The 15826-nt window shown below is 38.8% G+C and overlaps 1 protein-coding gene across 1 annotated transcript in view; it reads left to right on the top strand.

Annotated features, from left to right (window-relative positions):
• The window catches only part of LOC132552598 (uncharacterized), a 33259-nt gene extending 19104 nt beyond the window's left edge, over positions 1 to 14155 (top strand). Inside the window, exons 2-6 of the mRNA XM_060216784.1 lie at positions 243 to 399; positions 5079 to 5233; positions 7519 to 7648; positions 10204 to 10345; positions 12651 to 14155. Of these exons, the coding sequence (XP_060072767.1) occupies positions 243 to 399; positions 5079 to 5233; positions 7519 to 7648; positions 10204 to 10345; positions 12651 to 12791 (725 nt within the window). The 3' untranslated portion in view covers positions 12792 to 14155. The remainder of the gene's footprint in view (positions 1 to 242; positions 400 to 5078; positions 5234 to 7518; positions 7649 to 10203; positions 10346 to 12650) is intronic.
• The last annotated feature ends 1671 nt before the right edge of the window (positions 14156 to 15826 follow it).

Here is a 15826-nt window from a genome sequence, read left to right as displayed (position 1 = left end):
GCCCACAACGGGCGTTTTTGAAAAATAGTTACGGAACGTCTATGAAAAAATCGATTGGAAATTATACTGGAAACAAAATCTGTTTCACAAGAACAACCGTTAGCACTTGTCATCATTTTATTAGTCCGTTTAACGTAGACAAAAACTGCACGTCCAGAATCATTTGAAAGTTTGAATGAATAATGAAAAATGAAGTGTTTATGTGAAGCATCATACTGACCACATTTTCTCCTTTCTTGTAGTGACGTCACAAGTTGGCGGGACGACGTGTCCACAGTATGTAAAAACCGCTGCCTCAAACTGCTTTAGTGATTATCGAACTCAGCTTCATAGCCTACAGGAGAGTGACCATGCCCTATTCTCCGGGGTTAACGTTGAGCTACTTCGCTCATTCTGCACGTAAGTAGTAAATTCTAATGTTTAGTCTCGCTTTCAAAATTAAATCGGTTCATTTATGTTATTTCTGTCGATCTGCGAGAAAGCGATATCTACGAAACACTGGTGTGTTCAGACAACACACTGGGTCATGTAAGAGTTTGATTCGAAGCCAGAGTTGCTTGTTTAAGTGAATGTCAATCGTTATGAGAGTGGTCTTGTATGTAAATGTTGTGGTAACCGAAGTCGACTTCGTTTGAGCTTTAAACTCGTGTCTTTTTTGACGCTATGTCGGAAACTAATTGGCAGGTATGAAAAAACTATAATTATATGATGTTATCGTTTGATCGTCTGTATTTCTGTACACATGTATTCCTGTATTAAGGTATATACTTCATTCACCTTCAAAATTTGTTATTTCTACTCCGTTAAAATATCACTTACATATTTTCATTGTAGAATCTTATATTTCTCAACGAGAATATATATGTTGATTTCAATCTAAGACGCATGTTTTCACATAATTCAAAAGAAAATTAAAAGTAATTAAATTAAGATTGGTCAGGATCAATAAAAAAAAGTAAACTTCACTTCAATTTTATAGGCTATTTTGCCCGAACAGAGTTGTCGTTCCTAATGAGTACCGCAATGCACTATGGGAGAAATTGATACTTGGAAGGCAAATATTGTGATCTGACTGGTCAAAGGTTATTGCAAATATCAAAACTTCAATGTAAATCGTATATTTCACTTCGAAAATACAGTATAGAGACAATTCAACAAAACGTGATTTAGAATCTTTTCAAATTGCCGATATCTTATCTGATTTACTTTCTATAACCAAAGAAAATATTATTCAAACATTCCGTTATAATATGCATCGCATGTGGTCTAATATATCAAATTGGACAGTGTGGCAACATATGCCTTGCCTCCAAATTCTGAAATGCTATAATGTCATAATTTCCTGTTAATTTAAGAAGAATTAAGAAATTAATGTGTGAACGGAGATAACTTTCATTTGCATTGATAATACTATAAAACAGTACATTACGTCATGGAGTGCACACTGGAGATTAATGGGAAAACGTCTTACAGTGAATTCGATTGAAACTAGATCCCTGGTGCTTTTATGTAGACATACCACGTAGGAAATTACACGAATACTCCATCATGAATACTGAATTCCTGTTTAAAATGATATTTCCCGTTTTAATGAATAGAAGGCTGATGCGCTACCTTATATCATAATTTGTATCTGAGAACACCTGCACGCTTGGTGGTTCAGGCGCTGTACGCTCCACTGAGGGTACAGTTATTTTGTCTTCCTATCTGATCATCAGCAACATCTTTCACCTTTTACCAATAACTTACGAGTTGTGTTTAACAACGTCATTTAAATTTGTGAGATTAGCACCTGGAGCGTCACTTCTGGCGCGTCCCTCCCCACCAGCACTTAATTCCAAGCGGTAGTAAGAATTAGTGAGAGTTTTGTCAACAGATGGCGCGGCGTCATATCCGGAACACTATGTCATATCTTAATTTTCTTAGGTATATTTAATTTATGAATCAGCTGTACGGCTGTGTAACACGACGTGTCCTACTTGCCACACTGGTGACCCCACGTCACCTCTGTCACAGCTAACTACCTACCAATCTAGTTAATGAATGGCCCAGGGGAGAGGTTGTCATCACAGTAGTCAGTGCCCGGATGTTACAGACACTGTAGACAGCTTACAAAAATAGGGGTCATACCAAACGGACTTTTCAAAGTTACAGTGTTAAGTGTACGTGGTTTAGTTTCGCCATAGACCTGTTAAGGTACCATCCCGCTGCTACGACCATATCCCACTACATGTATACGTTTCTACTTCCAGTGAATACAATGTCAACGATATTTTCGAACTGACAAAATCATCTTACTCCAAATTGGTGAAAATATGGCAGAAGGGATAAGAACCGAGGCCTTTAAAATCCTTTTTGGCGACATCCGCCTTTTAAGTGCCGGCCAGATGAATGATTTATAAAAAAAAAAAAAAAACCCGCGTCGCTCACTAAGGGGTACTAAACATGAAGAACTTCATTTAGCACAAGGAAATCAAATGTTTGCGAATCGTTATGGCGACGGTAAAAATGTCCACATGTAATGTTCTGTAATTTGTATCCCTAGAGGAATCACTGGTGTTATTTGTCGGCAGTCGAAATATATCGCAATAATTGTGATTCAGATGCGACATTTTTATACGGAACGTGTGCAAGCTCGATCTCTGTAGCAAGAATGGAATAAATTTAAAGTACTAAACTTATCGTAAAAATTTGTGGTTAGAAGTCCATGTAGGCAATATTGTAGGAAAATAACAATACAACATTACAGGTACGTAGAGGTTTTGTAAAAATGTGATACTAATTACACGAATGTGGTATTTTTGCGCGACGAGAGTAAGTGTAGAGAGTCAACACTTTCCAGGAAGTTAGGATTGAAGAAAGATCTTAAATGTGTTTTATTGGTGAGGATTTGTCTTTGATCGGCTTGGAATTTACAAAAAACTTTTTTGTTTTGTTTTGCTGGAATATTAACAATCATTCATCATTCAAATCAACACTGCCGACTTGCAAAGTGTATTGAAGTATTATGATGGGATATGTTGCTACCTTTTTAATCCTTTTAGTAGAATATCTAAAAATGCGCACTTCCTCACCATCCAGGTCTGATAGTATTCTGGAATCCTCCCATTCGTTCGTGACGTCATAGAAACACTGTGTAACACAAACGTTGATTTGTGTTATCTTTTATATAAAAGTGTTGGTGTATCATCAAACGTTATCGTCATAACGCCCATTACACCATCAAACATACACTACATCTGCATGCCATACTAACAATAATGAAACGCTCCGCTATAACTGATCAAAAACGCAGTCAAAAGTTAATCTTATAGAACATTCGCCCTTTGGAAAAAGTACGTCTTTCATACAGTGGTCTAACAGGCATTGATAAAGCTTTGAGAGAATAACAATGGTGTATTTCAGCTTTCAACTCCAAAGCGTTTGCGGCGAACATTACGAGTATGTAAGGAGGGTTTACTGGACGCCCCATCATCAGTGTAGGATCATTAGCCCAGTACTAGTAATTATCGCGCGAGATTTTTCGTTCGCCATGTTTTGGTCTTACACCATGTAGTTTTAACGTTAGAGAAAGCAGGAATATGAAGAATACACTAGAGATTGCGTGAGATGTAAATGTTCTCTGAGAAGGTGCTGGCTAATTAATCGGTTTCAACCCCATCTATGTCATAACGATGAGTATTTAAGTACAACAGCGTGTCTCTGCGTTGTCTGTCCGTTCGTCCGCATCGTTACGCTGAACCCACGCGACTTGTTAGTGATAGCTCAATTCATCATGACTGACCTTGTGTGTCTGTCAAACAGGTATTATCGACTCATTCAGTACGGTACCGAGAGCTCAAATTTTACATTTTTATCGTGTTCATATTTCATGGAAATAATTCTACTTTGTTCTAGCATATTACAATGAACTGATGTCTGTATTGTATATTGGCATGTCATGCCAGAGTTGCATAGAGCCTCGTTTTGAGAGTGTTATCATGACGTCCATTTCCGGTCATTCATTCGGACTTTTTGTCTATGTTCATTTTTTACACATTTTATCAACAGAATATTGCCGATAAAACTCTCTTTTAAAGTACATTGTATAATTAAACGAAATTCAAAAGCGAATATTCAATATAATTTGTTTTATCGTGTGATCTGTCACATGCTGTGAAGCGAAACGAGAATGACAGATCGAGTAAACTGTTTCCATTATCATCTTTGTTAGAATTTAAGAGAAGAAATTGCTGCATGAATTTAATAACTGTTAAAGTGCACATAAACTCGTGTCACGTGTATTTCGTAGTCGTGAACATGTTTTTCATGAGGTGATATCACGTTGCTACAAGGTGTGTGATTAATCAGATTGTAAAAGAGCGTTTATGAAATATACATTGTAATCGCTTACGGTAAAATATGTCCACTCTTGTCTTTCGAAATGCGTCATGACTGTTGTTGTCAATCCATCGACGATATAACGACAAATTTGATTGGTTAATAACCATACATTACCGGCCACTTGCAGTAATGAACTATTCATTGGATGTTGGAACGCCGTTCAAAAAATCATTCCGAAATGCGAAACTTAAACAAGAGAGGCGTGCTGAAATAATCAAAGACTTGTTTACTTTTGTCAAATTGGGGTACACGCGTGCAGCTGAATATTTAGTAACCTACTTCCACATACGCACACTCGGAACTGGAGAGTAGAACTCCTGCACGACTGTTATTGTAACGCGACGGCGTGTCATGGAATGACTTTACTTGAATCTCTTGAAGCTATGATTTATAAAGGTATCTGAGACATTGTTATCAAACATTGTTATCAATATCATATAGCAAGTAGATCACATTTTCGTCACATCAATCAATATATGCAATGCATCATCGACGCTGTAAAGAAAATACAATATGTGTAGTCGAGTTACCATGAATCGTCCTAAGTGATCGCACGGGAAGTATCACTTAACGCAGACCATATATTATGTTTGTTGTAAAAGTCAGTTGTTGTTGACGATTAAAAACTTATTTACATGTTATTTACGCTTGCTGTCCGCGAGAACCACCCTAAATTGGTAACATTATGTTTACAGAACTTACAACGAAGCTCTTAGGTGTGTACAGCAATTGTTTGACAACTGCCCACCGGAAGCGGATGCACAAATCACGGAGTCGCTTAAAAACCAGGATGCTTATGGTGCCCACGAAGAACTGACACAGCTTTGTCGCGACGATATGATATACGAAGGTAATATTTTCTAGACGTTCAACGCAATACAAATATGCTCTAAAAGTAGATATGTAAACTAGCTTACTTGTTTATTTGTTTATGTGACTTTGCATATTACTTTCAAACTGTCCAGTTTTAGAATCACGTGACCAACTACATGTTCATAATTCCATACATGCAACAAATATATGCAGTTTTCTATTATAAGTTTAGTTGATTTTTAAGATTATCTGCTTAAATACACTATTGAAAGAGACTCAGTTCCATTTTTTAAGTCTCGCGTTCGATTATTATCACACTGTACTTATTACCTTCATGTCTACAGCATAGGTACAGGTAATTAACTTGTATCGTTAGGATCAGGAAATTAACTTGTATCGTTAGGTTAAGGATACTTATTAATTAACATTTATCTAGTCGTTGTGAGGGAAGATTTGAACGGAACATTACTTCAATGATAGTAAAACTGTAGAAACCAAGCAATGTGCATTTAGAAATTCGCAAAATAAGCGATCTTCCTTGGCCTCTATACTGCATCTCTCTAGACTTCCTTGTAAACCTACCAGAAAGTAAACTCTCGCGAGATTGGCGGAAACGTAGGTTTACATTGACAAGTATTAGGAAAATTTCGTATGGTAGTGGCCTTGATATGCTGGAAAGTTGTTTAGAAAATGAGAGGATATACTTAGTTTACAACATTTAATTGCTTTGACATGTATGTAAGTCTTATCTGTCCATCGATCAAGGATAAATTTCGCCTGAATGCCGGCCGATACACGGGTCGCTAAAATCCTGTGTTTATATGTATCGGAAGGAGCACTGATTATCGACCGCTACCAAGATAAAAACAAAATCACGGAATTATAGTCAAAACTCGTTAGGCTTGTGAATATTTTACATGTGATTGTCCAAATGGTGACTTTGATTGCGTGTATGATTTTGGAACATGAATTAAAGACACAAAAAAAAAAAAACACACACACACACCGGCGACAGTGTTTTATAAAGTCGACGATAAATCACATTTACCGTATTACCGTGCGACAGACGGGGAGAAAGGCATTACTGTGTGTGAAGTGTCGTACGTTTTTGGCGTCCATTAAAATTATCATTTATTACAAAGTGGCATCCAAGTGCACTGCAGTCTTTCAAATATCTGGATGACTAATGGGAGAATTCCCAGCAAGGAGTGAATTCAGGATCTCCTAGGAAGATCATTTTTTTCCATAATGGCGTTTGCTAGTCGTTATTGACTTAAGGTCAGCCTGGCTTAATCTTAAACAGTTCGTTTTGTCGAGGAAGGTGTAAATGACGATGCATGATCAGCTTAAAGTTATCTGTAAGAAAACAGACGCACATATCAGACGAGGCTTGTTTACCTGTAAAATCTGGTTTGGGGTAGAGAGTTTACTCGTTTGAAATCTTGAGTAGTTTGCACGTGTAGGCATCACTTCAACATGACGGAGAACAGGACAGGACCTTCGGGGAAACACTTGAGGTAGCCTCTGCCCGTGTTTAAACACCCAAGTCTCGGGAGAACATATGGTACCTTTGTATACCCCAAACTCGTCTAACACGGAAAACAGGACGGACACAAACGCACATGTTTACTTTCTGTGTTTGTGGATTCTTATTGGCATAAACAGCGTGCGCTTGTCAGATCTAAGACTATACCTGCATTCCGTTCGTGGCGTTTTGACAATTGAGGAACGCAGTAAATGTATTATTGGTAATTTCTGTCTATCTTGGTAGACTGATGTGACTTTGGTCTTCTGGAGTCCTGTACCTTATTCTACACAAGTCAACGTTAGTCCAAACCAACACACGTCATATGTATTGCGCATTACCATAAAAGGTTGCCTAGCAACCATGTAAATATCGCTGATATCATGATTTTCTGTAAAATGATGTACGCTTAGACAACATGTCTTGAATCTGCACTCGTCAATTCGATTCGTTTTCATAAAACAAAGATAGCCAGCGGTGATACCAGAAATCAGCTTGTATTGAAAGGGTCACGGTGTCACAGTTAGATGAAAATAAAATCGGTATTGACAGAATGTAGTGTTTATCTTCCCGTTTTTTTGTCAATTTTCAAGATGGCTTCTGTTTTACTAGACTCTATGTCTGGATCTTGTTTGTTCACGTGAGACGTGACCAACTTTATCAACCACATCAACAACATTTGCTAATTCCATATGTTCCAGATTGAATATGAAACCTCAGAAGTAATACTTGTGAATAAAAACATTTTTTATGATTTTTTATCAGTTGACAAGTGACATGTTTGTTTGTTTCAACAGTTTATGCAAGAAACCAAAATTGTCTACAAGCCGTAGGAGGTAATTCTGAGAGATGTTTTGAAAATATTATGCACACCACTGTTAGATTGATGCAGCGGATAGACTCTCTCCCTCTCCAGGAGTTGTGTGGGTGAGTATTTCCGGGAGTGTACAGTAATACAGAAAAGTGTGAACCTATATAAAACAGGATATATTTTGGTAGTACACAAACGTTAAGTGATGAGGTAATAAAACATAAATTTGTATTGCAGTTATATTACATAGCAATGTACATGTATATTGCACCAAATACAAGCTTGTTACATTTATGTTACAACACATTAAACACGAACGTCACTTTTATAAATGCATTACAAAGATGCTTTATTGAATAATAAAGGAATGAAATATTGTGCATTGTATATCATGGGAATATCATAATAGATATTTAGAGATGTCTGTACAGTTTTTATCAGAGGAATGTCACAGAAAAATAGTTAGAAGTGATACATCATACGGTGATAATTCTAACTCATGGCATACAAATTATATGGCCAAGAAAACATTACGAGGTCACGATAACATAACGAGGTTACGATAACATAACGAGGTCACGATACCATAACGAGGTCATGATAACATTACGAAGCCACGATAACATTACGAGGTCACGTTAAAATTACGAGGTCACGATAACATTACGAGATCAAGATTACATAACGAGGCCACGATACCATAACGAGGTCACGATACCATAACGAGGTCACGATACCATAACGAGGGCATGATAACATTACGAGGTCACGATAACAGTACGAGATCAAGATGACATAACGAGGCCACGATCACATTACGAGGTCACGATAACATAACGAGGTCACGATACTATTACGAGGCCACGAAAACATTACGAGGTCACGATAACATAACGAGGTCACGATAACATTTCGAGGTCTTGAGAACCTTACGAGGTCATGATAACATTACGAAGTCACGATAACATCTCGAGGTCACGATAACATTACGAGATCACGATAACATTACGAGGTCACGATACAATTATGAGGTCACGATAACAGTACGAGATCAAGATGACATAACGAGGTCATGATAACATTACGAAGTCACGATAACATCTCGAGGTCACGATAACATTACGAGGTCACGATAACATTACGAGGTCAAAAGAAATCTACGATGTTATGATTATGTGATGAGGTCACGATAATCTTACGAGGTCACGAAAACAGTACAAGATCACAAGTTGTTTAGGTCACGATAAAATTACCTGAAGGTCACCGTTAGTTTACAAGCTCATGTTCATTTCAAAAATTTAAATCATGGTTCCCCCATTTGGTCGTAAACGCCTTTTTATGACGGCAAAGGTGTTGCTGTTTTTTTTCAAATTTTAATCTCTGAAAGCTGGAATCAGGTGTAGATAGTCGTTGGTTGATATCGTTCACGATTCCAAATATTTGGTTAAATCAAATCTAGTTCAACTAAGTGATGTGTAATTTGTGACAATGAAAATAAACCTCGTTAACGTAATGGATTAGTGTTGTCAAATGATATTTGAATATTTGTTTGATAAATTAGACTTATCATCTTTATTTTGAATGACAATAGAGAAGTGCGCTATTGACTGTCCTTAATACACGAACTTCGTTTGGAGTGGACGCGATATTTGCTAGAGCTCACGACTGGATACGCTGGGTAAACAGACATGTTTGTGAAAACGCTTTCTGTCCACACTACTATTGGTTAACTTCCTTGTCATGCTCAAGTACCATTTCCGGTCACCCAGACGACAGGCTTGTCATGCTGAAATTTCCCTCACGGATGGTTTTCACTCTGCGATTAACATCAAACACGTTAGATTCGCATAAAGTTCATCTTCATTTACATTTGGGCGTTTAGTCAAATTCAAGGATTAAGTATCCATTCCTTAATCCATGTTTAGAAATTCGGAAAAGTTCGGTTGTACTAAACACCGAGGCGGGTGGTACACAAGGGCTAAGGAATGTAAACATTGCTCGGGTACCTCGAGGTCCTGGCCGTTTACCCACATCGCACACCTGGTGAGATGTCACTCCTAATTACAAAACAAGGGAGATAATGGTTTATTAATCTAGTCAGCCCAACAACTAATGCGCTGTCGATAGCGCGCGCTCGGTAACACAAATATGCGGTACTTATCATCAGTGACGGGGTCGCCTTCCTGTCAAACCTACATTTAAAAAGGTCAAAAAGATAATTCGGTGTCATTTATTTATTTATTGTCAGTACGTACTTTTGTTTTCATTAGAATGTGTAAATATTGAATTACGTCATTAGCATTTACAACTGTACGTCATAAGTATGTTATGCGGGACACTTGTTTCAATAAGATATGGATTACATCACTCTGATTTATTTCTTTGAAAGCAAACTTATTTTAAAGTATATTGTTATATTAACATCATCAATCGATTTTAAAGGAAAAAATGGAAATCGATGTATTCTTGAAAATCGTATCTTTTTCTATCGTGGCTTAATTCTTTTAGAACCGTGGATGTGCTGTTTAGATATTCTTGAAAATCGTATCTTTTTCTATCGTGGCTTAATTCTTTTAGAACCGTGGATGTGCTGTTTAGATATTCTTGAAAATTCCAGTTTTTATAAAGAAAAGTGGATGTGTTGTTTAGATATTTGTTTATGTTGTTTCAGGGACATTAAAGAATTGATAAAGTGCATTAAGACAGGTGTCTTGATGAAGTGTTCCACGGAAGCTGCCAAAATTGTGGAGATCCTAGTGAAGCCCATGGTGCGACGATCTACACAGTGTGACTACAGTATACCCTCCACCACGGTACGGTTATATCATTTTATACCCTCCACCACGGTACGGTTATATCATTTTATACCCTCCACCGCGGTACGGTTATATCATTTTATACCCTCCACCACGGTACGGTTACATCATTGTATACCCTCCACCACGGTACGCTTACATCTGTTTATACCCTCCACCACGGTACGGTTATATCATTTTATACCCTCCGTCACGGTACGGTTATATCTGTTTTTTAACTCTCCGCCTTGGAACGAGTATAAATCTAATTAATTTTTCACCACAGTAGAAATTATATCCTTATTCAACCCTCCACCGCGGTACGGTAATGTCCTTATTCAACCCTCCATCACGGTACGGTAATGTCCTTATTCAACCCTCCACCGCGGTACGGTTATACCCTTATTCCACCCTCCACCACGGTACGGTAATGTCCTTATTCAACCCTCCACCACCGTACGGTAATGTCATTATTCATCCCTCCATCACTGTACGATAATGTCATTATTCAACCCTCGACCACGGTACGGTAATGTCCTTATTCAACCCTCCACCGCGGTACGGTTATACCCTTATTCCACCCTCCACCACGTATACCCTTATTCAACCCTCCACCACCGTACGGTAAGGTTCTTATTCAACCCTCGACCACGGTACGGTAATGTCATTATTCAACCCTCGACCACGGTACGGTAATGTCATTATTCAACCCTCATCCACGGTACGGTAATGTCATTATTCCACACGCCACCACGGTAGGTTATACCCTTATTCAACCCTCCACCACGTATACCCATATTCAACCCACCACGGTACAGTAATATCCTTATTCAACCATCGACCACGGCACGGTAATGTCATTATTCAACCCTCGACCACGGTACGGCAATGTCATTATTCAACCCTCCACCACGGTAGGTTATACCCTTATTCCACCCTTCACCACGGTAGGTAATACCCTTATTCAACCCTCCACCATGACACAAGAATGTATTTAATCTATAGACCATCCACCACGGTACTATTTATTACGTAATTTTGACGGACTTACAAACATATAGAAATTCATATAGTGTCGGTCTATTCGCTGCGACGTGCCAATTTAGAGTTTGGCAAGAGCTATAACTGGACCTCGGGTGTCGTCTTCAAACTTATATTTAAAAAAATAGGTCTGTTAGCAAAGACGGTCCATCTCTACCACATCTCTGTATCACACACTCCATCACTTCGCACTATTTCCTCTCAACTCATTTTCCTATATTTTCTCGTCCACTGAAAGGTCGAAAGACCGTAATAGTGGATGTTAAATAAATAGATAGAGATATAGATAAATAAATAGTATCCTTACTATAATAAACAACAGCTTCTGAGGCCCTGTAGTACTTCTTGCCAAAGCATGATCAGCAAGCCTCCTAACACGACATATTTATTGCTTTCTCGATCGCGTTTGATACAGACATATTGCATTTTGTGTGCTTCGTATACATACAGGTACATACCACTGTAAACCCAATAAAAGACGTCCAGTATGGCGCGTGCCTTGACTACATTTCAATACGTTCAGTGTCCGCCATGTAGTTAAGTCGTTATCCTAGTCATTAGTGGTGATGAACACTGAAGGCAGTAAAGAGTTGCTTTCTGTTATTCCTTCCCTGATGAGTGATTGCCGATAGTCGAGTGCTTTACTGGTGATAAATTGTCCGGATAGTTGCAGTGATCCATCGATTATTAGAGAGCGTTTGATCCTGTTTAAAAACGGTCACTTGTGTACATTTAGTATTATGTGTCGTGGAGTGGGGTAATTTGGAACTCGTAAGTTAAAACCCATGTTTGTGTTGAGAGGGAGTGCATGGTGTAGAGCACGCGATTCTGCGCGTGACCAGGCCGTCCAGACCAAGCCTTCACAAAGTTGTTGCACGAGGGAGTGAGTCGTGATGAAATAGATAGATAAGAAAATTACGTAAAGAGACTCGCACAAGTGGTCTCTCTCGTGGCCTCATTACAGCAATGACCGCCACAGGCCTATAGTATACAGTAGGTTAAAGAACAACTTTTGGCCCCTCGAGAATCCATTCTCATTCAATGACGCCAAATGTTGTCTAGAGTTGGTATTAATGCTTCCACGGAAGTCGATAACTCGTTTTCGAACGGAAGCTTATTTCTTTAGGGCGCTTTGTCCATCATAACCTTCTTGTGTTTAAAGTGCAGTTTCGTGTTAAATTAACATCATATTGGTATCAAGACAAACTTCATCTCTCATTAGAACCACTACATTCGAATAAGTCAGTGTGAAATAACTAAATCTGATTTTTATTTGTTTCAGAGTAAAACTATGGCGGCGCAAGTGACAAGAGCGCCACCTCGTGATAAAACTGAACAATACGTATCTGGGGAGAACGGAGCAGCGAGTATATTCCAATCCCATTGGTTAATATTGTTTACATTAGCTCTTCTCGGTCTATGACAGGAAGAAGGACATCAACACTGAAATAAATACACAGGAAGTCATCTGATAGGGAGCATACATTATGAACCATGAAAGTAATCATGTGACCAGCATTAGTTATCATTCATGGGTGTAAGATGGTGGGACTTCAAGACAATCATTTTGCAAACAAATGACTTCCACATGCAAAGTTGAAACATAAATTCGTTTTCATTTCTCAAATTATTGATATTCATTTAAAATGAAAAACCCGGACTGGCGACCTTGATGGGCAGTCATACAACAAAGTCGTTTCCTCACCGCTCAGATGACGTAATTATTTCTAGTTCCTGTTTGGGGCACCGAGTGTCTTGTCGATGGCATTAGTAGTTTTAAAAGGAAATCTAAGATTGCCTAATACGTATTCGCACTCTTGTAGATCATCTTGTTTTGATGAATTCATGTGATAATTAGTGCTAGGAGTTATATGTTGGATATTTATTATATCCCCGATGTTACTAACGTTTTGACATTAATAGAACTCTTCTCTTTGTTTTCAAATACATAGTCGTCTCCCGAACTACATCCTGGGTATTACTTTTGCTCCGACGATTTGTAGCTCGCCCTCTGATTGCACGTATTGTATGTTGTTGTATAAGACAGTGGTCAGATTCGAACAAGATGGACGTTAACCAAATGCGCGTCCGAGTTGCAGTTTGTCCATTGCATGGATATGGTGCTTTTGTCACATGTAGAGATGTGGAGAGTGTCTCCTATTTGGCCTTGTTGGATGCACAAAGGTCGTTTGGACCTGTTGGATATTTCCATTTTTCAAAACGAGTTGATAAACTGAGTGTTATGTTCGGACGAGGTGAAAATTGTTCCGTGCTGTGCAGTTTTCACATGGGGCCTATTTCACCAGTTCGGACCCTGTGGATACTCTCCTTATGTTTCGTGACGTGAACCATATTGTGTAAAATTAGATAGGATCCCTTGGTTGTTCTGGAGACATCGTGATTAAAATACACATTGTCGATAGACGTCACTGATTTCTGCCTTTTACATGTTGCCCATTGGGCATTGGTGGGCGTAGTGCGAACATGTGGGCGTGGCAGATATGGTGATAGCAAGAAAGAAGCCATGACAGATACAATAAGTATGCAATGGGCTTACATGTTTTAGTGAAAGTGTTAAGTAGTATGAGGCCAGAGTGTGGTAGTAATATTCGTTTAAAAAGATGAATGGATGATTTGTGTTAGGTCGGATGAGAGGTGTGTATGTACGTGATTGCAGAGCATTATAATGCTGTTATTGATAATATATATTTGTTATCCGAGACTTTTGTTATGTACATATTTTTGTAAATATATAATTTATGTACAATAAATTTATGTGTCCAATCATACTTGTTTTTTCTACATATATCAGTAACGACATGACGAAGTTCTCTTCGTGTTCAAAATAACTTGTACAAACACGTCCGAACTTCAGGTATATAGTAGTACACGGTCACAGTAAAAACAATACCGAACCGCAAGGTCACAGTAAAAACAATACCGACCTACAAGGTCACAGTGAAAACAATACCGAACCGCAAGGTCACAGTAAAAACAATACCGAACTACAAGGTCACAGTGAAAACAATACCGAACCGCAAGGTCACAGTGAAAACAATACTGAACCGCAAGGTCACAGTGAAAACAATACCGAACCGCATGGTCACAGTAAAAACAATACCGAACTACAAGGCCACAGTGAAAACAATACCGAACCACAAGGCCACAGTGAAAACAATACCGAACCACAAGGCCACAGTGAAAACAATACCGAACCACAAGGCCACAGTGAAAACAATACCGAACCGCAAGGTCACAGTAAAAACAATACCGAACTACAAGGTCACAGTGAAAACAATACCGAACCACAAGGCCACAGTGAAAACAATACCGAACCACAAGGCCACAGTGAAAACAATACCGAACCACAAGGCCACGGTGAAAACAATACCGAACCACAAGGCCACAGTGAAAACAATACCGAACCGCAAGGTCACAGTGAAAACAATACTGAATCGCAAGGTCACAGTGAAAACAATACCGAACCGCATGGTCACAGTGAAAACAATACCGAACCACAAGGCCACAGTGAAAACAATACCGAACCACAAGGCCACGGTGAAAACAATACCGAACCACAAGGCCACAGTGAAAACAATACCGAACCACAAGGCCACAGTGAAAACAATACCGAACCACAAGGCCATGGTGAAAACAATACCGAACCACAAGGCCACAGTGAAAACAATACCGAACCACAAGGTCACAGTAATGTACCACAAACTACAAGGTCACAGTATCAGATCAGGAAACACAAGGTCACAGTATCAGATCAGGAAACACAAAGTCACAGTATCAGATCAGGACACAAAAGGTCACAGTATCACATTAGGAAATAAAAGTCACAGTATCAGATCAGGAAACACAAGGTCACAGTATCAGATCAGGAAGCACAAGGTCACAGTATCAGATCAGGAAACAAAAGGTCACAGTATCACAACAGGAAACAAAAGGTCACAGTATCAGATCAGGGCACAAAAGGTCACAGTATCACATTAGGAAATAAAAAGTCACAGTATCACATCAGAAAACAAAAGAACACAGTGACAGATCTGGAAACGGAAGGTCACAGTACCAGACCACGAACCACAAGGTCACAGTATCAAACATCAAAAAAAAGGTCACAGTAACAGGAAATAAAAAGTCCCACAAGGAACACAGTGACAGATCTGGAAACAAAAGGTCACAGTACCAGACCACGAACCACAAGGTCACAGTATCAAACATCAAAAAAAAGGTCACAGTAACAGACTAAAACCCACAAGGTCACAGTAACAGATCACAAACCACAAGGTCACAGTAACAGACCACGAACCACAAGGACAAAGTAATAGACCACGAACTACAAGGTCACAGTAACATATCATGGCAAACAAGGTCATAGTAACAAATCACAAACCACAAGGTCACAGTAGCAGACCACGAACCACAAGGTCACAGTAACATATCATGGCAAAC

The sequence above is a fragment of the Ylistrum balloti genome, unplaced genomic scaffold (genome assembly GCF_031769215.1).
Source record: "Ylistrum balloti isolate Yb309-2 unplaced genomic scaffold, AGI_CSIRO_Ybal_v1 Utg370260, whole genome shotgun sequence".
Taxonomy (NCBI): domain Eukaryota; kingdom Metazoa; phylum Mollusca; class Bivalvia; order Pectinida; family Pectinidae; genus Ylistrum; species Ylistrum balloti.
Note: the sequence above shows the minus strand (reverse complement) of the source record. Positions and strands in the feature narration are given on the sequence as shown.